Consider the following 23,810-nt stretch of genomic DNA (forward strand, 5'->3'; position numbering starts at 1 on the left):
GGAGCGGGGACCCAGCCTGGTTTGTTGTTCTGCAGTCCAGGTTTGGTTTGTCTTAAAACAGCGTGTCCTAACGTGGTCATTTAGCTTCGGGTTCTTTTCGTGGCAAAGGCGATGTATTACCACTAATAACGGAGGCTCAAGCGGCAGTTTAAACAGCAAAGTTACTCCCACGGAGCTATATAATACCAGGTCAACATGGATAGGAATTGCAGCCTGAAGGGGCTGACCTCAAAAGCCACCCACCCTTGCATCCTTTTGCTTTGCAATGGGGAATATTGCAAGCACCACCCAACACTGTGGGACCGACTTCTGTGTAAAGCAGAGGCTCAGCTGTCCAGCTGCGGGTTCCTTGCTAGAGCCACCCACCTTGCGCGCGCATGGTCCCACGTTCAATTCCCGGCATCTCCCAGTAGGCCTTTTTTTTTTTTTTAGCACTCCTGCCTGAAATCCTGGAGAGGTTGGCCAAGAGCCTGACTCGACTTAAGGCAGCATCTTAAGCCTTAAGCCCACCGTAGAACTGCCCTGTTTATAGGGCTCCCCCCAGGTAGAAAGCGATATGTAAAATGTTGCCAAGACGACGAGTAAGCACCTTGGAGCCGTTTAATCTCTCCACTTAGGCTGTGCAGCTGCCTCTGCCCACGTCTACTTGCCCCCATGGAAGCCAACGGGGGGCTGACTGCCCTGCGAAGAACGACGCCTAGGGGCTGGGGCTGGGGCTGGGACACGCATGAGAGCGGTGCGTTTTCCTGTCAGGCAGCGAGCGGGGCAGCCCCGCGACGGCAGTGTGGAAGGACCCGTCCCTTTGGCGGCACGGAGAGTGGGGGGAGTGCCCAGAGCGTTGTCCCTGCAGCCCGTCCGACTCGCGGCTTCTCCTCGGCGGCGTCGCCATGTCCGTCAGTGAGATGTTCATCGCTTTGCAAGGGGTGCTCACGGCCGACCAGGATATCCGCGAGGTGAGAGAGGGTCGCGCCGGTGCGAGGACCACGGACGCTTCGCCAGAGCTCGGAAGGGGGATCCCTTCCTTCCCTTTCGCTGCTCCTCGGATCACGGGGATTAGAGCCTTGGTTTTCCTACCTTCCAAACCGCGGGAGCCAACCTTTTAACAACTGCATGCCTGAAACATGGGACCCATTTCTATCACGTAAACCCAAAACCGCCCTATGTGCCTCTGTTGTGGCTCCTGTGACATTTACATAACGGCCCAGGAGAGGGAAATTTAGTCGTTGCTGCTTGTTACGCTAAGTGTGAGAGAAATTGCATAGGCTGAAATCTTCTGTCCTGCACCACCACCGTTAAAGATCTTATTCTCCTTTGCGCCTATTCTTTGTCAAAGCTGAACAAAGAAACAACAACAACCAGTGATGGTTGCAAGCACTGCCACCCATCTTGGATCAAGGTGTGATCCACTATGGGGTACTGACCCATCACAAGTAGCAGTATGATGAACAGAATCATAGTAACAACCTAATTGCCTCATAGATAACCATTAGTTAGCTAAGTAGTGCAGACCCCATTTTTTCAAAAGCCAAGCTATTGGCTCCTTTAAAAAAGTTTGATATCCCTATGGCAGTTTTTGTTACGTGAATGGTGCCACAGATCTCCCGGGTGGATTACATGGCCCCCCAGTTAGGAACCAGAGGTCTAGAAATTAACTAGAGAGAAAGACGGGCAAAATTGAACAGCAGCTTTGTGCTAACACCTTGCATGTTTTTCTGTACCATCATATTCTGAGTATTTTATTGTTGTTTACAGGAGATCAGGAAAGTTGTTCAAACTCTGGAGCAAACAGCCCGGGAAATTCTTACAGTGCTACAAGGAGTCCACCAGGGGTCTGGATTTCAGGACAGTAGGTCATGCTTTGTTTGCCTATTGAGGAAAAAAAAGTCACAAATATGTTTACATGCATAAAGGATGGTTACAGAAGATGAGGATAAAAGATGCCACTCAGTAACGTAAAAGTGAAATGGTTATGTGTTTTGTGAAAAACATTTTTCTACTTCAGTTTCTTTGTGAATTGGAAATGCAGGAAAGTGAATCATGTACAATAGATTATAACACTAAATTTGACTGTTTCATTATTGGGCACTTAACTAGTCAACAAAGACTTATTCAGCTGTGAAATCTTAAAACAAGTCTGGTTTCTATATCCTATCAGACAGGGCAGGGCAGCTTGTGGGTTCTACTCTGCTTGAGCAGAGCCTGGTACAAAAGACATACTATTAGAATGAAAGAATTCAGGACCTGGAAATTTTTTAAGGGCCAGAACTGAGCAAAGCACACAGTCTTTCCACACAATAATCCACTCCCTCCCCATTTCAGCAGTACAATTTAGTGGGTCATTTTGTTGTTGCAAGTGTTAAACACATCTGAGTAAGAAATCCTTGCTGATCTGCTTCAGATCACCCAGAGAATTACTATTCAGTCACAGTTTACCTTCTGTTCACTCCAGGTGTGGGGAGCCTAAACAAGTAGAAGCAGGCTTCCTGCTTCAAACTGCCACCCTCCAATTCATGGGGATTGGGGGTGGGTAGTGCTAGCACATTTGCTTCCACACCTCTACTCATCTGACAGCTTACCCAGTTGCAGGAATGAATCTCCCAGTAGTGCAGAGTGGCTGCAATAACATTCCCACAGCAGAGTCATTGCCATTTACTTTGAGGGTGGGAAGGGGTAGGTGGTGTGAAGGTCAGGGCTGTACAGACGAGCTAGCTAGCAGGAGCCCTGGATTGCCTCTTCCAGTGCATCCACAGAACCCTAACTCACCCACCCACCTAGTCTTTCCCTGTAAATGACAGTGACTGTTTCCAGGCACCTATTGCTGCAGCTGAACCACTCCTGTCATTATGAATTTATTTCAGTGGGACTAAACCATGACTAACTTAGGTTTCAGTCCTGTATCCACCTAGCTAGGAATAAGCCCCATTGAACTTAATGGAACTTAGTTTTGATGCATAGGATTGTGGTGTCCTATGGATGGATCCAGTGAATCAAACTTAATAGAAAATTAATAAATATATAAATGCTGTTGGGGTTGTTGTTCATTATTATAGTGCGTACGTTTGTGATTTTATGTTGTAAACAACCCAGTGTTCTTCAGAGGGAGGTATAGATAGCAAATAAATAAGAAACCTGTTTCTTTTAAGTATCACAGTATTGTCTTTGCTCATGGTTCTATGCCTAAAGGGTGTTTTCTTTAAAGAAACTCAAAAACAAATAACTAGCCTTTGTTTTCGAGGTTAAGTGGTGTTTGTTTTTAATTTCAGTACCAAAGAAGTGTCAGAAGGCTCGTGAACACTTTGGTACTGTTAGAACACAGTTGGCCTCTCTGAAAAACAAGTTCCCTGCAGATCAATATTACAGGTTAGTAAATGTCCACTTTCCTCCTGCCTTTTGTGGTCTTTTTTATAATATTTTATTCTTTTTTCCATATAGAAAGTTACATTTGTTACTGAGCAATTTCAAACCAATCATTTAAATATGGATGGCTATGATTTATTTCCACTGTTGGAGGCAGCATGCTTCAGCATACCAGTTACTAGGAATCACAAGTGGGGAGGATGCTATTGTACCACCACAAGGATAGGATTTAGGACTAGATGGGCATTTTGTCAGATCCAGCAGGAGTCTTCTGTTTAAAGTGCCAGGAATCACTTTCTCTTTCCCCCCCATGCAGATTTAATGAACACTGGAGATTTGTGTTACAACGTTTGGTGTTCTTAGCAGCATTTGTTGTCTACTTGGAGACAGAAACCTTAGTGACTCGGGAAGCTGCTACAGAAATACTTGGAAGTAAGGAATTTTTTTCCACTTAAACGCAATGACTTTTGGCTTTAGCAAGGCTCCCTGTCTAAGAAATTCAGTAAAATGTTAACCTAAATTGGCACGTCAGAAAGCTTCTACATGTCACTTAGCTTTCCTTCTAAAACCTTTTGACATAGTTTGACAGTGAAATAAAGACTAGACCTCCGCTTCAGCTCTGCCAAGGTTCCTTTTTTAACTGGAAAAATTAGTAACTGTTAGTAAAAAAAGGAGTCCATATATGCACTGCTCGAGAGCTATGAGTTGGCAGAGTTGCAGGCTCCCTGGAAAGGTAGAAAGTCCACAGTGAAAGACAGGGGAATGTGGGAAGATTAGGTATACACATTAATTATATGAAGCTTCTATACATTCTTATTTACTTTGAAGAAGCCACACTTGTATTCAGTGAGGCTTACTAAATGTTTAGGATTGCAGCTCTACTCCAGCAGTGTGGACTCTAAATGGCAGCTACTCATGAGGATCTTGGGCAGAGGTTTTCCCCATGAGCCCTGCTACCTGAAAATCCTTTTAACTAGAGATGCTAGGGACTGAACCTGGGGCCTTCTGCATGTAAATAATGTGGTCAGCCACTGAGCTTTGGTGCTTGGGATTTGGGACTCAGATATGTAACCCTACAATCCTTTCTAGAGTCCGAGATTAACATCCGAGGTACTTCTCTGTGTGAACCCACCGAAAGATGTCAGAGTGTGGCAATGAGGGAATGGGCCTTTTCAGTGGTAACCTCAGTTATAGGATACTCTCCCCAGGGAAACTCACCTGACACTGGCTTTGTCCTCTTTCAGGCAATAGGTGAAGACATTTTTATTCTCCCAGGCATTTGGACAGCAGCACTGATATTGGAACTTTTGGTGGCTACCAGGGTATACATCCTGTGTGAAGGGCGTGGATGCTTTGTGCTGTTTCAGATTACTTTTTCTTTGGATGAACACTTTTAGTATTTTATATTTGAATTGTTTTTGAATTGATCAGTGTAATTAACTAACCATTAACCTAAAAGGAAGGCCTAACCTGAATTGGCACTCCTTTCATTTTGGAGTCTTCTAACCCAGATGATTTGTATTATCAGAGTTGAATCCAAATCCATTCATTCTTTTTGCAGTTGAATCTGAAAGAGAGAAAGGCTTTCACCTGGACATTGAGGATTACCTCTCTGGAGTGTTGACTCTGGCTAGTGAGCTGGTAAGTAAAGAGTATTGAGAAGTTTAGAACTAATGCAGCATGACTTACCTAGTTGGACTGAAAGTAATATCCAGGGCCTTGCGTGGACAAAACTAGAGGTTACATACTGTGGAGTTTGGAACAGACAGGGTTAAAACTCCATGGTGCCCTGCATCTGGGAGGGGCCGGAAGCAGGGCCTTACGTCACAGGCTTTGTCTGTGAGAGTTACTTTCAGTTCTACCGAGAGACGCTGAGAGACACAGCTCAACAGACAGGCTGTGTCTGTGTGCTTTTGGGAAGCACGGAAAGAAGAATGCCTTTGGAATGGCGGAGGTTTCCGATGGACTGATTTATGGCTTGTAAATAAACGCTAGAGATAAGAACCGATCTGTCTTTTGGACTTGATTTATCCCTTTCTCACATGGACCCAGGACCGCTGCATTACTCTGCTATCCTACCAGGTCAGAGCGTCCTAGCAGAGAAGGCTCAGAGGAAGCGTGACTGGACGGTGAATTTATATTCAATACCAGCAAACATACCATGGCTCTTTCTTTAATGAAGTTGCTAGTTGCTCTTTTTCTGCAAAGGGAGGCTTATGGTTGCATATTACTCTACTAATAGTAAAGGTTCACAAGATTGAGGCTTCTTCATCAAATATGCTCTAAAAGCCAGTATAATTTATCCTCTGGAAGGAAGACAAAGTGCTGAATACCCTGTGTTAATACTGTTGTGTGACTCCAGTAAGGCCTACCTAGCCCGATTTGGTCTCTGCACCTCTCCTTATCTTGCACCATTCTGCTTTCTTCTATAGGCTAGGTTGGCAGTGAACAGTGTCACAGCTGGAGACTATGCCCGTCCCCTCCGCATCTCTGCTTTTATCAACGAGTTGGATTCTGGATTCCGCCTTCTCAACCTGAAGAATGACTCCCTGAGGAAGCGCTACGATGGCCTCAAGTACGATGTCAAGAAGATAGAGGAGGTGGTTTATGACCTGTCAATCAGAGGGCTCAACAAGGACTCAATTGCTAATGCTGGTGGGGAGAAATAGAGGAGGGCTTGTTGAACTGAAGCAATCATTACCTCAGTCTTGCTGCCAATGAAGGAGAAGCTTTAACCTGAGCTCTCCAGCAGTAGTTTAGAGGAACCACAAAGCTGCATACCACTGTTGTTTTTTCCTAAAGGAATGTTTAGTATGTCCAAGCAGAAGCACTCATTCCCCACCCCCCAAGCCCCTCTAGCAGGCGCTGCTTGGAGTCCTAAGTCACCCTGGTTTAAGCAAACTGTCATCTCTGAATTACAGCTGTTGCTATCCCATTATCCCTGCAGAACCAAGCATGGGGATTATTTTCCCCCTGCATCACAGCCTTTGTTCAAGCCTCATCCTTTTTGGATCTCCACGTCATCTACATGTAGCACAGTTTATGCACACTGCTGCCCTGGGCTCCTTTGTAATAAATAAAAGTTCAGTACTTGGCTGCAGCTGATGTGTAAACAGCTTGTCAAAAAGCATTCATTTTCTGCTCATCTGTGTAAACCAGATAGATTGCTGCATAAAATCAAGAGTTCAGAACTAGGATGATCAGTTCAGTAGAAATATTGTTGGGAATATATGTTTTCAAATAGTCACCATTATATAGTACACATATATTTGTATCCTTAAACATGCTGATTTTTACATTAGGGAAGAGACGTGAAATAGTCATTGAAGCTGAACAGTTGCTTGTGGGCATGTTCCAAGTATATATATATAAGTTTTAAAAAGCAAATCCTGGAACATGTTTTAGGTGATTTTTTGTGGGGGTAGGAGCACAGATTTCAAGGAGGTAAGTAGCTACGTAACAGGGCGAAGGTGTTTGTGTTCCTTTGAATTCTAAGTGACCTGTTTCACATTTCCTTCATTTTTTATTGTATCTTTTTTATATAACATTCTTGGTCCATCATGCAGCAAAGAATGCGTTTGGCCTTAACAAAAAACGGTGACATTTACCTTGGTCCTAAACACATGTACATGGAGGCGAGTTGCTTTGTGCATAGGAGCACAGCTTTTGTATGTAGGGTGCAGGTGCAAATCACTCTTCTTTCACCTCCATGTGTGTGCTACCTCCACTGTATTAGTATTTAACATCCATCTTCTGAATCTCATTTATATGTGCAAAATTTGTTTCTGCAATATACTGTGTTGTTTTGTCTGAGCATTTTTCATATTGTGTGCTGTATAGGATCTGTTTTCCCCCTTGCCCTAAAGTTTTTCCTTTGACAAATATCACCTCCAAAAGATAAGAAAAATATTTGTACTTTACAATATTAGTGGCTGTAAGTATCTTTTGTTTGTAAATCTTTGCCTTTTTCTGGTTACGTTTTGGGATGGGTGGGGGAAAGTTCATTGAAAAGCAAATTCTTCCTTTGTTAATGTGGGTAAATAAAAGACACTGTTCTTTAATATTGTGCGTCTATGATTTTGTTATGTATGTTTCTTACAAGCTTGCACCCTGTAATTCACAATAACTTGTTAAGTGTACAGGTATCATATTTTCTTCATTTTAACAAAAACCCCTTCTTTCAAGACACTGCAATTCTACAGCGCCCATTTGTGAGGAAGGCTATGATAAAGGGTTCACAACTGGTGCAGAAAATCTTGCTAAACGATATTCTTACAGGTTTTTTCCTGTCGGCTATAGAATAGAAAAGTGCTGCCACATATTTTGTTCTCTAATATTCTACAGAGTTCTTTTTTATTATTATTCTCATGTGTCACTAGGATAGGAGTGATCTGGTATGGAAAACAAAAAGAGAAGTTAATTAAAGTGCAAGGAAACATAATTATTAAAACATTTTATGTTAATCTACAATAATGTAACGGATTCCTTTTTAATTAAAATTTTGAAATACACTAGATTACATCATTTAAATAATCACAAACTAGAAGAGGTAATTGAGCCTTGTTAACAGAAGCGTATTTCAGAACGATTTCTGATGTTAAGACATTCCTTGGATTTCTATAATGGGTTCTTAACCATTTACAAACAAATCCAGTGATCCGTAAAGGGAGAGAGTATTGCTTATCCACAGGATTATACAGGTATTCTGGAATGTTTGTGAGTGAACTCTGAATATATTTCGGCTTCCTTTTCCATTTACGTGTTACATGCATTCAGTGCAAAGTAAAACTCGGTAAACTGGTTCCTACATGGGCATGAGGGTAGAAGTAGAAAACTGATAAGCTAACAAAAGATGGTTGAATTAAATGTTTCCTGGGAGAGCAAGCTGAAATGAGGCTAATTATACTGTCTAAACATTCTCCTTTATTGTGTTAATACTGCTCTAAATTTGACTGGATGTTGCCTAATGCTGTTATAATATATGCACAATGAAACCAGTCTATCATATATGGTCAAAATTCCTTTTTCCCAGCACAATCATGCAGTGTCAGACATCTCACACTCCTATCTGATCCCCACATTATTAACAATATTAGCTCAATATTTTCTCTCTAGAGACCTGCTCCTCATGATCTGGTGCCAATAACCCCTAATTACCATAGAGGAAGACATCCCAAGTAGGCCACAAATCTGAAGGGCCCGCCCTGCCCCCCTTGAGCAAGTCTTCACAGGGTAAAGCCTATTTGCCCTCAGACAGACAACACACATTTTGTTGTCTTCACTGTTATACCTATTTACAAAATGTGCAAAAGATTCCCATTACCCAGAATCTAGATCTCACTCTTACCACTTAAGAGCCTCCTCTGATTTCTCCTCAGGCCAAGTTGTGCTGAAGTGATTATTTTGGCTAGCCAGAATAACTCCTTAAGTTCCTACAGCTCATGCTCAACTTTCACTCCACACTTAACAGGCAGTCTTCAAACTAACAACACTCTTCCTTTTCGCTACCAGCTCAGTCAGTTACACTAAGCAGAGGGTCGGCCACCAAACTCCTCTCAAGATGACAGCCTCTTTTTGACAGTTCTTGTTCAGTGGGGCCCTCACTTTATCACCTCATTAGGCAATGCCTCTCAAAATGGGGAATGTGGCCTCCAGAAGGGTTTGTGGGGCACCTACAAGAGAGGGGGCAGCATTTTGTAAGTCTTATTGATAAGTAGGTCTATAAAGAGGCTCAAGATTTCCCACAATCTGAGTGTCTACCTCGTGGATTTGCTGACAGGGAAGGGTGGAATGGTCAGTCACAGACCATTGGGTTACCTGAAGCTAGAGACAGACAGTGGGTTACCTGAAGCTAGAGACCATGGGCTGTGCAGCAGCTGAGAAGAGGAGTAGCGGAGGTAGGGGAGCAACTGTGTGTGTAGGAACCACTCAGTTGGCAGCAAAGCAGACATAAAGGTTGTAGGAGCCAGGTAGCTACACCCAATGAGGTTTCTAAGTTGGGTTGTATGGAAGATCTAACAAGCTTAAAAACGGGGCACATTTTTTCCTTCAATTTGAGAAACACTCATTTAAGTGGTACTCGTCACAAATGAATTCTCAGTAGAAAACGACATCGTTACAGATAGCTCCAATGCTAATTGGCCAGGTGAAGTTCATCCTTGGTGCAATTTTTGTTGAAAAGGAGATCTTCAACCCAAAGCAGGTTGTGAGGAAATTTCTGAGCTTACTTAGCCAAGTCATTTCGCAGTCAGCGATCCTTTCATGACCTATTGTGCGATGCGCTTATCATGATGTTGGGCAAGGCGTTGCGCCGCTTCTTCCAGGAGCCCAGCTCCCGAGAGTACCTCCGTATCTGCCTGAACCAGTGGTGAGTCCGTGCCTTGTCTCCATCTCGGAACACAAAAGACTCCCGCCTGATCTCAAGGAGTTCAAACGTGTCGTCGCAGTCGGGATCCACAGAGACCACACAGTTGCTGAGTCTCAAGGGCTCCCTGAGCAAGCTGAACTTCCCATTGTTTTTGTCCCTAATCAGTACCAGTACTGCATCTTTCACAGGTCCTGGCTCTCCGGGTTCAAAGCTAGACTCAGAGGCGCGTCTGATGTTGACCATGAGGAGCACTTGCATGTTCTGGAATTTTAAGGTCTTGCTGCCCTTTTTGACCCACTGTCCATCAGGAGGCTGGGCCAACTGCAAGGGCCCTTCCATCACAAAGCGGGTTTCTTCCCGCAGCCAGCCCACAGTCTTGATAGCCGTTTCCCTCATTTCAATGTTAATGACCTCCCTGTTCTTCTTGCTGTCCTGGCGGAAGGAACGCAAAGTCCACGAGTTTCCTTCCTGCTTGGTCTTCATGTTTATGTGCTCCAGGTGGGACTCAATGCGGCTTTTGGCCTCCCTCAGGCTGCTGTGATCTGGGTGGTACTCAGTGGTGGCTTTGATGATGCGGCTCAGCAGAAGTGGGTACTTGGTGACTCTCTGCAGTGGAGCCATGAGGAAGGACCGCAGATTCATGCGGCGAAGAGCTGTGTTGTCGTTCTGGGAAACATTGAGGAAAATCCTGCAGGGAGGTCAAAAAATAACATATTTTGTAAACAGGTACAGGAAAACAGAAAAGCTTACACCGAGGGTCTTGTTCTTACATACACATGAGGCATTGTTATCTTTAATTAATTAACATTTACAAAGTAATTATGACTTAAGATCCCATATATATACTGCTTGCCTGCAAAACCATTTACTTGATTTGCTAGACTCAGGAACATTTTTTATTTTCCCCCCGTTCTCAGGCTTTGTTTAATGCATCACTAAGGTAAGGTTCAATAGACTTGCTGTTGATATCTTAGCTGTTAAATATTACTCAATTTATGCAAATGTAGACACAGGACAGTATCTAGCATATTAGTTGCAATAGTGCAGGGAATGTTTTCATCCTCTCCTTGTCCTATGTGTCCTCTGTGCACTCCCTAAATCTGTTCTGAGGGTTCCCCCAGCCCTCTAAAACGGATTTGGGGAGAAGGTTGGAGGTGCAGGGAGCACTCAGACACTGTACTGGGAATGTCACAGGTGGATGGGCACGGCCTTTCTATCGTTCTGATAAAGCCCCAGTTGGTGATGTGCCTTTATTGGTAAACTCCTCAGCTCTAGTTGATGCCATGTATCCTGGTGTAAGTGCCTGGTCATTGATGAACCTCCTCTCCCCAAAGCATACTTGCTTCAAAGTATGGGCTCATAGACAAACTTTTGCATATCTGAATTAATATGTACAGATGCAAATTCAGAATTTTAATATTACAGACGGTAAGCCCATCGGACACCCCAAATATGTTCAATTATCTTGCACCCCACTCCAGATCTGTCCCCTCTTCAATTAATTTACTCTCGTTCTCCCAACAGATCCTTCTCCAAATCCATTTAATCCCCTTACAATTGCCCCCATTCATTATTATCTCTAGGTACGATCATTTCAAATTCATTTATTTCCACAAATTTGTATCTTACTAACCCAGATCACACACCCCTCCGACACACACCCAGTTAATCTCTTGAATACATTACCTACCTAGAAACGCTCAGTACATTTAGGAAAAGATACGGGGTCTGTGCCCCAAGGCATATACTCCCTACCAGGCCTGTGCAAGGGGGCAGGGACAGCTGGGTACACTTGCCCTGGGCCTTGGAGGGCTAGGGTGACTGGGGGGCTCCACCAGGGGCCTGCAGGACTTACGGTGTCATGTCAAGAACAAGACTTCCATGCTGGGCTTCATACAAGCTCTGAATGGTCCTGCTACCAACCCAAGATTAAGAGGTCTCCTCACCTGAGTAACTCCTTCTCTTTTTCCAGTGCATTGAGCATGTTCACTGAAGATGACTGCTGGAGGCAGTACGTCTGGAAGGCAGGCAGCATATTGACAAATTCCAGGAATATCTCACCGATGCACACAGTCATGAGGTCATCATCGCCCTGCGGACACACAACACACAAGGCAATACATCACCCAGAGACGTGGAGGTACTAGAGGCCATTAAAAGCCACCGGCCTAATATTCAGTTGTGGTGAATGTGCTGGAGTGGAGCTGGTGACATTGGTGTCTCCGCAGTTTACGGAGCTGAGGTGGGGCAGGGCAGCAGCAAAGGCAGGGCTGTGTGGACATACCAGCAGGAGGAACAGATTAGTGTCCACACAGCCCTGACCGCATCACCGCCCTGCCCCATCCCAGCCCTATCCAGGTAATATGCAGCCCAGACCTACCACCCTGACTGCAACTGCTAATATAATTGGTAGAACATTAAAAGTGTATGCAAACACAATGCAAAAGTGATTAATCTCAGCTTGACAACCATGTTGTTATTCCCTTCCATGTCTTTTAATGATTTACTCTACTGATGTATATTTTTAGAATCTGTTACATTTTGATTCCTAATTAAAAAAAGATAAAAGTATTTCACAAAAGACTATTGCAAGACCATTCCCCTTTTTTGCCAGCGTGAGGTGCTGCAGCACAGAGGTTCAGTTATGACAGAGAGTACTACACTATTGCTGAAACAAAAACAAACATTCATAATTAAGGAAACATGCCACCCAACTTAAATGGTTTGCTGAAATCCATTAGCAGACAGCATCCTTGCAAGTTAAACTGGATTTCAGTTGAATTCCATGAATTAAATCTGTACTTTTGAGGTTTTGAAACTGGAGACTGTACCACCCTATTCCCCCCCAAAATTTCAACCCCATATATGTAAAAATAGAACGCTCAACATCTGAACCCTTTAAACTTACTGCATTAAAATGTGCATGCACACAGATTCCCACAAAGTATTGCAATGCAAATTTTGCATATATGATTTTGAGTTCTAAATTAATTTTTTAAATTGTGACTGGCAGAGCTGGAAATGGCTCACAGGATTTCTTTTACGCCTTTGGTCTTATCCCCCAGCTCCTCTATTATCCTTGATTTCCCTCCTTGGTTCCCCAGCATCTTAAAAAGTTCAACTACATCTCTGACGCAGTGGATAGCATTATCACATTTCCCCATTTTGGATGATTATATCTTGGCTTTAAAAGACACAAACCTTTTGCCCGCTTACACCACCAGCATGCAGTCCCTGGAAGGTCAGCTATGAGGAAATACAACACTTGAACTGAAAAAGGTTCCTTGACCCTCGTCCAAACTGGCTGGGAGTGACCCCCAAGGGTTTCACACAAGAGCCTTTTCCAACCCTACCTGGGAGATGCCAGAGATCAAACCTTGAACCTTTGTATATAAAACATGACCTCCGACACCAAGAAGAATCCCTGCCCTGCCTACTTGTCCATATACCCAGTACTGTCTTCTCTGATGGCCCTCTAAGGCAGAGGGTCTTCACTGCACCTGCTACATGATCCTTCCCCTTCCCTCCCTTTTAAAAATGGCTAAGTCAGAGACTGAACCTGGAACTTTCTGCATGAAAAGCATGTGTTCTCCTGCTGAGCTCTGGCCCGTCCCCAAGGCGATTATCCGGCCTTCAAAATAATACTCTCTCCTGCATTTGACTTGCAAAGTTCAGCAACAGGGCGCAGAGCCGTGTGCCGTACACAGGGTGCTAGTCTGTAATAATGAACCATCAAGAACTGCTGTTCCAGCAAATTATAAGTAACCTTGAGTACGTTCAAGAAAGAGAGCCAGTTTGGAGCGTGGCTCAAATAAGACTTAAAGGATTTAACTAGCCTTGCGTCTGTTCTTGGCCACCGGCAATTGTTGGCAGGCAAAGCCGCTTTTAATTGCTCTCCTGTGGGCAAGATGGGCTTCTTTGAATGCTGCTGTAAAAATTAATTTCATGGTAAAAGGGTGTTTTGTTTCTTTCAGAGCCCTTAATAAAGCACAGGGCATAATATAAATACACAGCGGCGTGTAAAAGCCATTTGCTTTGCTGAGGTGCTAGCGCAACCGTCAGCCTGCCGGCATTGTTTTCCTTCAGCCAGTGGAAATGCGGCAATATTTGGAACTGATGGTAGGCTTCGCTGCGCAGCAAATTGAAAGTGCTAAAGGGGCAATTCCACATGTCATAAAGCTAGCCCCAGACTGGTCTGTTCAGGAGCACGTGGGGCCTTCCCCAGCCTGGTGCCTGCCAGATGTTTTGGACTACAACTGCCATCACCCCTTACCATTGGACATGCTGGCTGGGGCTGATGGGAGCTGTAGTCTAACAACACCTAGAGGGCACCAGGCTGGGGGAGGTTGGCATAGGGATTCATGCATTGCAGGGGGCTTTCTTAGGTGATTCTATGATTCTACAAGGCACAAAGGATTTTTGAGATGCTTATTCACCAAGTGGTCTTGAATTGACGTATCTTGTTGACAATCACAAAGAAACACAGGCGACCTACGGTAGACTGGGGGCATCCAATCAGAGCTAGAGGCAGATGTTTACTCACACAATTGAAATGACAAAAAATAAATAAAAAGTTGGTACCCTTTGGAACAAGAGCACAGGGAAGCTGCCTTATACCAAGCCAGATCAACTAGCTCAATACTGTCTTCTTTGACTGGTAGCATCTCTCCCAGCCCTACCTGGAGATGGTGGAGATGGAACCTGGGACCTCCTACACGCAATGCAGATGCTCTTACACTCAGCAATGGCCCCTTCCCTCTTTCAGCAGCTGAAATGAGTCAGACAGAGGCATACCCATTCTCAATTCCCTTACCTGCTCATTAGGCATTGTGCCTTTCTAATGAGTGGCACAACCTTTGAGTGCCATAGTAACAAAGCTGCAGTGGCAAAAGTAGCTCATTATAACTGCACAGGGAAACGGAGAAGAAATCTGAGACCACACACTACCTGCTCAAAGGCCTGCTCAATCTCTTCCTGAAGGTACTCCAGGAAGTTTTCGTTGAGGTCAATGAGCTCCTGTATGTTGCCGAAAACCACCAGCAGCTGGTCCTGTGTTAGCAGGCCAGCAGCTTGCATGGGGAGGTAGAACTCTTCCTTGATGATGCGCAGGTCCTCCCCGTAGCTGGTTTCAGTGTTGACAAACTCCAGCACCGACTCCTTCCGCTCCGTCCGGCACTTCAGGCACTTCTCGCAGAGGACGGCCCGCCTCTTGTTCTGGTTCTGGACATCCGTCTCCAGCGGGAAGTGTCTCCCCCCACAGTCAGTGCAAGGCTGGTGGGCCTCCCATGCCTGCAGAGATGCCAGCGTCTCCGACGCCTTGCTCCTCCACTTCCTACTCAGCACTTGGCTGATGCCGCTGTCCGCCCGCTCCATCTCAGCCGACCTCATCCTTGGCACCCCTCCACTGCTGGCATCGGCACTGTCCCTCTCGTCACTCCCGCCCACAATGCCGCTGTCGGCGCTGAGACTGCTGACGTTGCTCCAGCGGTGTTTGGAACGAAAGGAGCCGCCCAGAATGCCGTGGTTCTCATCAACATTGCTGCTGTAGTTGAGGTTGGCTTTCGTCAGCACTGGGCCTGAGCGGGGAGGAAAATAAAATAAATCTATTTGTAGAACCTTCCCATTGTTTTGTTCCTCAGCCCTGTTCATCCAACAGTAAAAAACTTGTCCTGTTTTGTTTTGTTTTGTTTTTCCCCTTGTGACCAGGAAGGATTCTGCAAAGTACCTGAATACAGAGACAGGGAGAATCTAGTTCTTAATGATATGTTGCTACATTCTGGCATTTTCATACATACATAAAGATTTTCTTTTTCTTCATGCTAAGAAAAGCTTGACCTGATCGCTAAGCATGCTCTTAAAGGTACAGTAGCAGGTCATTAAAAAAAAAAAAAAATAGACAGAAACCCTCCTTGTATTGTACTGGTTAAATTGTCCATCTAGCCTAATGTTACCTCAAAGCCTTGGTCAAGGTTTCCTTAGCCTTGCCTGCTGAGATCCTTTAAATAGACCTAGACAACTTTTGACCCACCAATATATCCCACTGGCTACATTGCTTGCTGGGTGCTTCTATATATTTGCAGCCCCCCAAAAGTAGAGGTTTATCAAACTCCTGGTGGGCCACAATGCACAACTGTGTTTAGTCTCGTGGGCCACAAGCTAGCAGGTCTACTTGACAGTATGCAAAGAATATATTCCGCTTCTGAGTTACATTTCTCTCTTTAATTCAACAGCTAGGGAAGGACGCTCTCATTTGGAATTTGGCTCAGGTGTGTTGGAAGAAACAAGCCTGTCCTAATGAACTATGCAAACAACAAGCGGAAGCCACATATTGATGGCTCCATCTGCTCAGTATACTTGCAGAACAATTGTTCCAGGTTCTACTCACCTTTTGCTATATCATGCATGAAGTCAAAGAAAGCACTAGATTGAAGCTTAGCTCATGACACTGCCTTACCTTTGAATACCCCCTTTCCTGCATTTGCCAGGAGCCAGTTTGGTCCTGTATGGGCCCAATCCAGGCTATTGGCTGTTGCTATGAATTGTACAGACAGAGAGTACACTGGAGGAGGAGCTGCTACTGTATTCCCTCTCCTCTGGAGGGACCCTGGAATAAGAGGCTACAGCCGGCTGCAAACATAATCCACGGCTGTTGAGTGCGAGATGTTTGGAGGCTATCTCTCTGAATGATGACTGCTAACCTAATGTCAAAACACACCCAGAACTATGAGTGACATGGACAGACCCTGCAAATCACACACAAAGCAAAAGGCAAGGGGAGCATACTGGAGTCTCTCTCTTGCCGGCGCTTCTGGGCATGCTGCCGTGCTGCTGCAGCGATCTTCAGCTCCAGTTGTTTCCTCTTCACAGCATCTGTTGGCATTGGATCACTGAAATGAGGCCGCAGCCGACACTCCCGTTGAGCTTTGGTGCAGTCCGAAGTTTCGTAGGAGATGTCAGAACTTGATCGGCGGCAGTTGGGGCTGGAGCTCTGGAAGGAAAGCAAGGGGTGGTTGTGGGGAGAAGTTTCTACTAAACAATATGTGAGATACTTAAATAAGGTAAAGGTAAAGGGGCCCCTGACCATTAGGTCCAGTCGTGACCGACTCTGGGGTTGTGGTGCTCATCTTGCTTTATTGGCCGAGGGAGCTGGCGTACAGCTTCCGGGTCATGTGGCCAGCATGACTAAGCCACTTCTGGCGAACCAGAGCAGTGCACGGAAACACCGTTTACCTTCCCACCGGAGCGGTACCTATTTATCTACTTGCACTTTGATGTGCTTTCGAACTACTAGGTTGGCAGGAGCAGGGACCCAGCAACAAGAGCTCACCCCGTCATGGGGATTCGAACTGCCAACCTTCTGAACGGCAAGTCCTAGGCTCTGTGGTTTAACCCCCTGTGCCACCCGCATCCCTTGAAGATACTTAAATATACATGGCCAAATCTGACACCCAGCACCCACTACCTCTAAAACCATTGTTTCTCCTCATATCTTTCTGGGGGGGTAACACCCTCACTCAAGAAAGGAAGCAAAATATGAGCTGTTAGTGTTACATTAAACACATGTTCATGAAATCTGTGTGCAGCTGTTTAAATGTGCACATAGTTTAATATTGGGGTGTGTGTCAGCAAGCAACATGTATTTTATCGGGCTGTATGGGAGAGTTGGCAGGACGGGCAACCATATGTGAACAGTGTATCGCAGCAGCAGCTTTACTCCAGTTAAGATGGCAACAGCTCTCTTTCCCCTGCCACCACTGTTTGCAATCCAAACCCAATGATTTGGATTTGTAAGTGCTTGACTGAGGATGAAACGGGCATTCCTCCCTATGCCTTTCCTTACACGCTTTCTGAAGGCTGGAACTTTATGTCTATACTACATATTTAAACCACTTTCCAACTGGTTTCATTGTTATGGGTCATGACCAAGCGATCAAGAAACACTTTTCCATGAAGAAACTACACAGATTACTCTGAGCACCCTCACGCAGCTGTTGTTCACCCAAAGCTCCAGTTGGGTGAAGCTAGGATAATAAAACAACTCTCAAACCAATTTTGGGCCCGATCCAGCTAACATTTGAAAGCATATTGAAAGCATATTGAAAGCCATTGCTTTCAACGGTACTTTGGGCCACTCCAGATATCCTTCTTATTGCGCACAGGTGATGATTCATATTCATGCTGGTATCGGGGCGGTTATCCACAGTCCCGCTTTCAGTTGTTTGCACGTGTCATCGTTCTGAGGTGAACATACTTTTCAATTGGTGCATGTCCTGTAGCTTCCTGTTGCCTGTAGCTTCCTGTTGAAACCCTGTAACTTTTCATATCTCAAATGTCTCAGGTTTTTTGTTTTGTCCTGCATTTGTTTTGCTGCAGAGCAAGATTATCCCTCCAGACAGGAAATATGCAGTAACACTGGGGAAACATTTGTAGAACACCTGATAAAGCAGAATAATCATAGCTGTCAACTTTTCCCTTTTCTTGTGAGGAATCCTATTCGGAATAAGGGCATTTCCCTTTAAAAAAAGGAAACGTTGACAGCTATGAGAATAATGTGTGGACAGTCCAGCGTCAATCCAACACGATTGCACTATTACTGCATGAATGACACGCTATGGAATACACCTCCAAAATGCACCAGTCTGGAGGGGCCCTTAGTCACATGTAACTTTAGCTGGATTTGCATGGTAGTGCTGATGTGCCTTAGGTATCTTCATTCATTAGATTGTTCCTCGCAGTCACCCAGAAGCAGGAAGGGTGAGATGGGGTGCGGGAAAACAGGAAAGAGAGAGAGGGGGGAGAGGTAGAAGAAGGGAGGGAGGAAAAGGCATGGAGAGGAGAGCCAGAAGAGTATTAGTGACAGGGGTGCAGAATAGCTGAGAGCTGTCATAACAAGTAAAGTTACAGCTCCCTGACCCAACACTTCTGAGACCCCTTTCTGCCCCAGGCCACGCAACTCACGGTGGGTTGATGCGAGTCCTCCACAAAAGTGAGGTCATCCTTCTTAAGTTCACATAATCCTTTGGAGGGGGGCTCAGGGGTAGCTTCGCCACTGCAGCTGTGAAAAAAGGGACACCACCCCAATTAATGTCCTGCACAAACAGCAGTCCAGAGCCAACTCCAAGGGTTGGGAGGAAAATGCATCTTTAAAGCTACAGTGTATTATTCTACAGGTCTTCTACCTTGTGAAGTCAAAAGCACCTCATATCGTCTTTCTCTTACATATACCATTCCATAAATGTACTTCTAATGATGCAGTGGATAATAGGGCTGTGTGTGTGGTTTTTTTTAATGAAACATGTTTGTAAATTTAAAGGGTTGCCCCCCTTAATATTTCTGTATAAAAGCAGCATCTAAAGTGCATGAAATCTTTAAGCTTCTCGTCCCTCTTAGTTGTTTTATTTGCACTAAGATAGGAGACAACTTTCTGTTCTGTCATCAGAAAGAAAGTGCTCCCCTAAATTATCAGATACCATGAATAATTTCTCATTCATAAATGATGAGGAAACTGTATATCCAAGCCCCGAGGGACAGAAGAGAGAGGACAAAACCTAGTCACACCCACATATACAGAATTAGCGGTGGCAGAAACAGAGATAATATTTAGCATTTACGTAGCTCACTTGAAGTGTTCACTACACTCGGCACACAATAGTAATGGGTGAAAGGGTTTAAGATTTCCAGGTGTCAATCACACACAAAAATGTATGGTTTGCTTATTTGATATACTGCATTTGGGGATCTTGTGAATCATCAGGAGACTGCAGTATCCTTCCTTCTACCTGTGTTAAAGAACTGTATACCATTCTAGATAGTTGTCCTCTAGGCAACCCTTCATACAAAAACACAAAATACATCTTTTAAAATAAATATTCCCTGTGTGGCCCATCACACATTTTCTTACAAATATACAGTGAATCTTTGGTTTCTATGCTGCTTCATATAGCATTTTTAAAATAAAAAAATTACATCATCTAACAAAACAACAACAGAGTAACTATACCAACTCTGGATAGTGACGTTGGATAATATCTATATACATATTATTCCTGTGGGTTGGCTCACTTTCATGAATCGCTTGGTATTATCTGATATGAAGACAGCTCAGGGGTGTGTGACTTGTTCACTCCTGCTTCAGCTTGTGGCACAGTGTTCTGAATTGATCTGTAAGGAGCTGGTGCATGGATAATCCTGCCTTGTGGGGAAGAAAAGGGAGGTTGGAGTCCATGCCAGTTCGGTGTTCTCCAACTCTATGGCTCTGCCTAACTGGGATGACAGCGCTTTCTGCCCCACAATATTATACACACTGTGGACAAATTCCCAGCTTAGAATGCAGCTAGCTTGTTCTATTTCTCAACTGAAGCTAGTTTGGAAGGAAAGGCATCAAAATGCAGTAAAAGTATCTCCCCGCTTACGCATGTTTGACTCTTGCATGGCCATGTATATGCTCAGTGCAGGGAAACAATTAAATAAATAGATTTAAACTTCAAAAAGGCAAGAAAAAGGCAAAAGCAGTCCTAAAAGAGCACAAGAACTACAAAAATGGTGTGAAAAGAGCAGAAAAAATGGCTAGCAATCCCAGGAGCCTTTGCAACTGCAATCTCATGAGCCTTTGAGTTGAGTTTGAGAAAGGAGGTTTGGAGGGAGCGGTTGTGGTGGAGTTTGGCATGTTTTGGGTGGCACTTGGTAGGGAAGGTGTTTACAAGATTTAGATGTGGCTAATATTCTGTGTGCCCTGCATCCCAAACCAGCTGTGGAAGTACACTGGATGTAGAATAAACAGAACTGTGAACACCACCTCAGTTTTCCAGAGAAAGAGAGAGAGTACGGTAGGTATTTCAGGCGATATGCAAAATGGCAAATTATATTAAAACTACTGGGAATTTTCCTTTGCAGGAAGTTATTTATCTTTATATTCAAGAAATCATATACACACAGTTCCATATTTATTGGATACTGGAGTGCTCTTATCTGTACATTAGTTCTCATGATATATATCCTCTCCACTGCCTCTTAGCTGACTGTTTTTGCATCTATTCTACCTCTTTCTCCCAGGTGAGAGTAGTTCTCCCATATGGTATTAGAGCAAGGAATTAATGTAATGGAAGATTTCTGGATGGGGGGGGGGAAATGTACATAATGGTACTGCAACTATTTGTGGCTGAGGTGGTTCAATCAGAGATGTGCCTAATCCGAATGAAGCTAGGATGATCAGTCTATGAGGTGGGTGTTGTTTTTGTTTCTGCTAGACATGGTAACTGGCTTCAGTTTTTGGAGAAGGGTAGTCCATTTGCCTGCTTCACTGAAAAAAAAATGTTCCCAAGGCTCCACCCTATTTACCGTACTACCTCACTGCTGCAGATCCCAAATGGTCCAACTTCATCTTTGATTTTATTATGGAACCATCTTTATCCACCTCTTAAATCACTGAGCAATACTTCAGTCTTGAGGCACCCTGCCATCTAGCATTCCTCCATCTTCTCTATAAGCTGGACCTTTCTGTTATGGCTGAATTTTTCCTCTCCTCACTTCCCGCATATCATCCTTGACATTGGCTGCTGTTTTGACCTTGAAAGAAAACAATATTTTGCCCAGCAACTTCATGCACTTTAATATGCTCAAATCCAAATATTTTTATTTTTTATTTTTTTAACCTTGGGACTTTTCTTTCCTTAACTGCTTTCTCTGTCATCGTAAAATTTTTGCCTGTATTTATTTAATTCCTTATATACTGGATGCTCTGATTTTCTGCCCTTTCACTGACTTGACTATTAATAATGCCCTAGGTTTTCATCTTTCTCTGTCTTCAGAAGTCAGATTCCTCAGAAAGCCTGGTAAATACAATTCACAATCAAAAGGTAAAACAGGTAATAAATCAGGATCTCCTTTCCATCATGCTTTCAACCATTTCTTTTTTGCTCAAGTAAAAAAAAAATGCTCTACAATTCATGACAGGCTTTAGATTATTCCATGAAGATAAAACACTGCAAATTAGAGGCTCAGAATTAAAACATTAAGCTGCTTATAAATGTGCTGAGTAAATTACATTTGGAAGAAAGTTCAGAAATAAAGGGCAGATGTGTTGCATGTAATTCAAACACACGCACAAAATTCCAGCAGAATCTTAAGAAGCCAATGACAAGAATAACCCAGGAAGTCTTCCACTTCACATGAATGAATGCTAACTTAATCTGAAATGATAAAATTGTCATGGATGAAAAGGGTATCAATGGCCAGTAGTTATGAAGGCTATATTACCTCCAGTATGCCTCTCACTACCAGTTGCTGGACAGCATAAGTGCTATTGCAAAAATGTCCTGCTTGTGGGCTTCTTGCAGGCATCTGGGTGGCCACTGTGGTAACAGGATGCTGGACCAAATGGACCTTTGGTCTGATCCAGCAGTGCTCTTCTTATGATTTTATGTGCTGAAAGGATGCTGCTCCATGTAAACAATTGACTGTTCACCTTACAGACTGGCCTCACACCAGATCTCCCCATGTTATTCATATTACTGAGGTTTTCTTACAACAAGCACTGGGTCAAATCATGCGGCATGGGGGAAATCCACACGGCAAGACAAGGCACATGAATACCTGGCCCCATGGAGCAACTGCCACAAGGACCCAATTTCAAGCAGCCTCAGCGCCACATGTTGCTGAAGTGAACCTAAGGCTTGCAACCCTGTCATTTCACTGCCAAATCCTGAGAATATGTTGCCTTTCAAATCTAGTGACACCCCTGCCGCTGAGCCAGAAACTCCCATCGTCAAAACAAAATCCTCCATGAGATTGCTAAAGCTCTGGAAGAAAATGACAGCTGGGTTTTGAGCAAATAATGGCTCTCAGTTTTACAATTTCAAAGGGAAACTGTTTGGTCTCATAAGCTTTTGACTCAAAGTTGCGAGAAGCTTGGCAACTGGTTGAAATGACCATTGTGCTTTTCATAGCAATTAATTAATTTCAGAAAGCTCTGAATGTAAGCAAACTGAGCTTGATAAAGTCCATCTATTACTATGACCCTGCCTGGCAAAAGGGATGTTGTGAACAAAAGAAAATAGCACTGTGCGATGGATCTCAGTCCCATACTTGCAGAACCCATGGCTTACAAGAGCAGAGGCTGGCTCACCTGAGCAGGAGGAGGCGTTTTTCTGGACTTGGGACAATGGAATCTCTATGTAGATCAGACAAGAGTGCCTCAATTTTTTTAGACCAAAGGGCTGCATTTTCTCAGTCTCCAAGCTCCTGTGTGGTTTTTAATGTTTGAATATCCCTTTCATTGACTTTTGCTGCTCTGATGGGTTTCACCAGGCTGTATATTATGTATTTTCTGTTGCGTTTATAGTTTTCTTGTTCTCATTCTTGTTTGTTACTTTAATTTTCAAATTTTGTATTGCCTCATGTTTGCACATCGATAAACCAGATTTTCTGGTTTATTGTGAACTGCTTCTTTCCCCTCCTAGCACCAGAAAGATAAACTAGGAAGCCTTGGCTTCCTAGTATACCTGAATCAGGGTTCATGGTTTGTGGCTTCCTAGTTTATCTGAATCAGGGTTCATGGTTTGTTGATCCGTAACAAACAAACAAACAAACAAACAAACAAACAAACCATGATTACAAGCAAACTTTAAGCCATTTAAGCCATAGTTGTTGGCCTATGACACGTGGACTTGTTAGGGAGCAACAAGTCATGATTCCTAGCTTGGATGTAATGGGAAGCCAAGACTTCCTGGTTTGTTCATCCTGCCTGGGGGGAATGAGGTGGGAGTGATTGAGCATGCTGCTCATTTACAATAAACCACAATCTGCCAGAAAATCTGACTTATCATGATATGTGAATGTAGATGTGATACAGCAGAGCATAAATCTTTATATATAAACCAATAAAGGTTCCATTCAGTCACCCCGTATGACCCTAGAATAGTGAATCCTAAGCTTATGGTTCCAACAAGGGAATTCAGTCTCTGCCTTGAACTCATCATGGAAACTATCCCTCATAGGATTTATGTTGTAGGTTGCCCCAAATACACACTGCAGGAAATCTACCAATATATTAGGTCTCCATAACCATTGATAGCTTAGAAAAGGCAGC

The 23,810-nt window shown here is 43.9% G+C and overlaps 2 protein-coding genes across 4 annotated transcripts in view; one reads left to right on the forward strand and one right to left on the reverse strand.

Moving 5' to 3' along the window:
- The first annotated feature begins 785 nt into the window (after positions 1-785).
- On the forward strand, positions 786-7,418 carry TSN (translin). The gene is made up of 6 exons (XM_079969499.1): positions 786-953; positions 1,753-1,846; positions 3,264-3,360; positions 3,674-3,789; positions 4,919-4,998; positions 5,790-7,418. The coding sequence occupies exons 1-6, from the start codon at positions 888-890 to the stop codon at positions 6,024-6,026; spliced, it is 690 nt and encodes a 229-aa protein (XP_079825625.1). The 5' UTR covers positions 786-887; the 3' UTR covers positions 6,027-7,418.
- Positions 7,419-9,199: 1,781 nt separating this feature from the next.
- Positions 9,200-23,810, reverse strand: part of LOC307211718 (uncharacterized protein) — a 71,447-nt gene continuing 56,836 nt past the window's right edge. For all 3 annotated transcript variants that reach the window (XM_079968623.1, XM_079968621.1, XM_079968622.1), the window contains exons 4-8: positions 18,683-18,779; positions 16,508-16,712; positions 14,672-15,300; positions 11,671-11,816; positions 9,200-10,412 (exon numbers count right to left, since the gene is read on the reverse strand). In XM_079968623.1, coding sequence (XP_079824749.1) covers positions 9,617-10,412; positions 11,671-11,816; positions 14,672-15,300; positions 16,508-16,712; positions 18,683-18,779 — 1,873 coding nt within the window. In that variant the 3' untranslated portion in view covers positions 9,200-9,616. The remainder of the gene's footprint in view (positions 10,413-11,670; positions 11,817-14,671; positions 15,301-16,507; positions 16,713-18,682; positions 18,780-23,810) is intronic.

Source organism: Podarcis cretensis, assembly GCF_951804945.1.
Source record: "Podarcis cretensis genome assembly, chromosome: 1".
In the NCBI taxonomy this organism is placed as follows: domain Eukaryota; kingdom Metazoa; phylum Chordata; class Lepidosauria; order Squamata; family Lacertidae; genus Podarcis; species Podarcis cretensis.

Excerpts from the sequence above, each read along its gene's own strand:
- TSN (XM_079969499.1), top strand. The coding sequence starts at position 888 with ATGTCCGTCAGTGAGATGTTCATCGCTTTGCAAGGGGTGCTCACGGCC. Across the intron at positions 3,790-4,918 it reads TGCTACAGAAATACTTGGAA|TTGAATCTGAAAGAGAGAAA; the intron begins GTAAGGAATTTT and ends TTCTTTTTGCAG. Across the intron at positions 4,999-5,789 it reads TGACTCTGGCTAGTGAGCTG|GCTAGGTTGGCAGTGAACAG; the intron begins GTAAGTAAAGAG and ends TTTCTTCTATAG.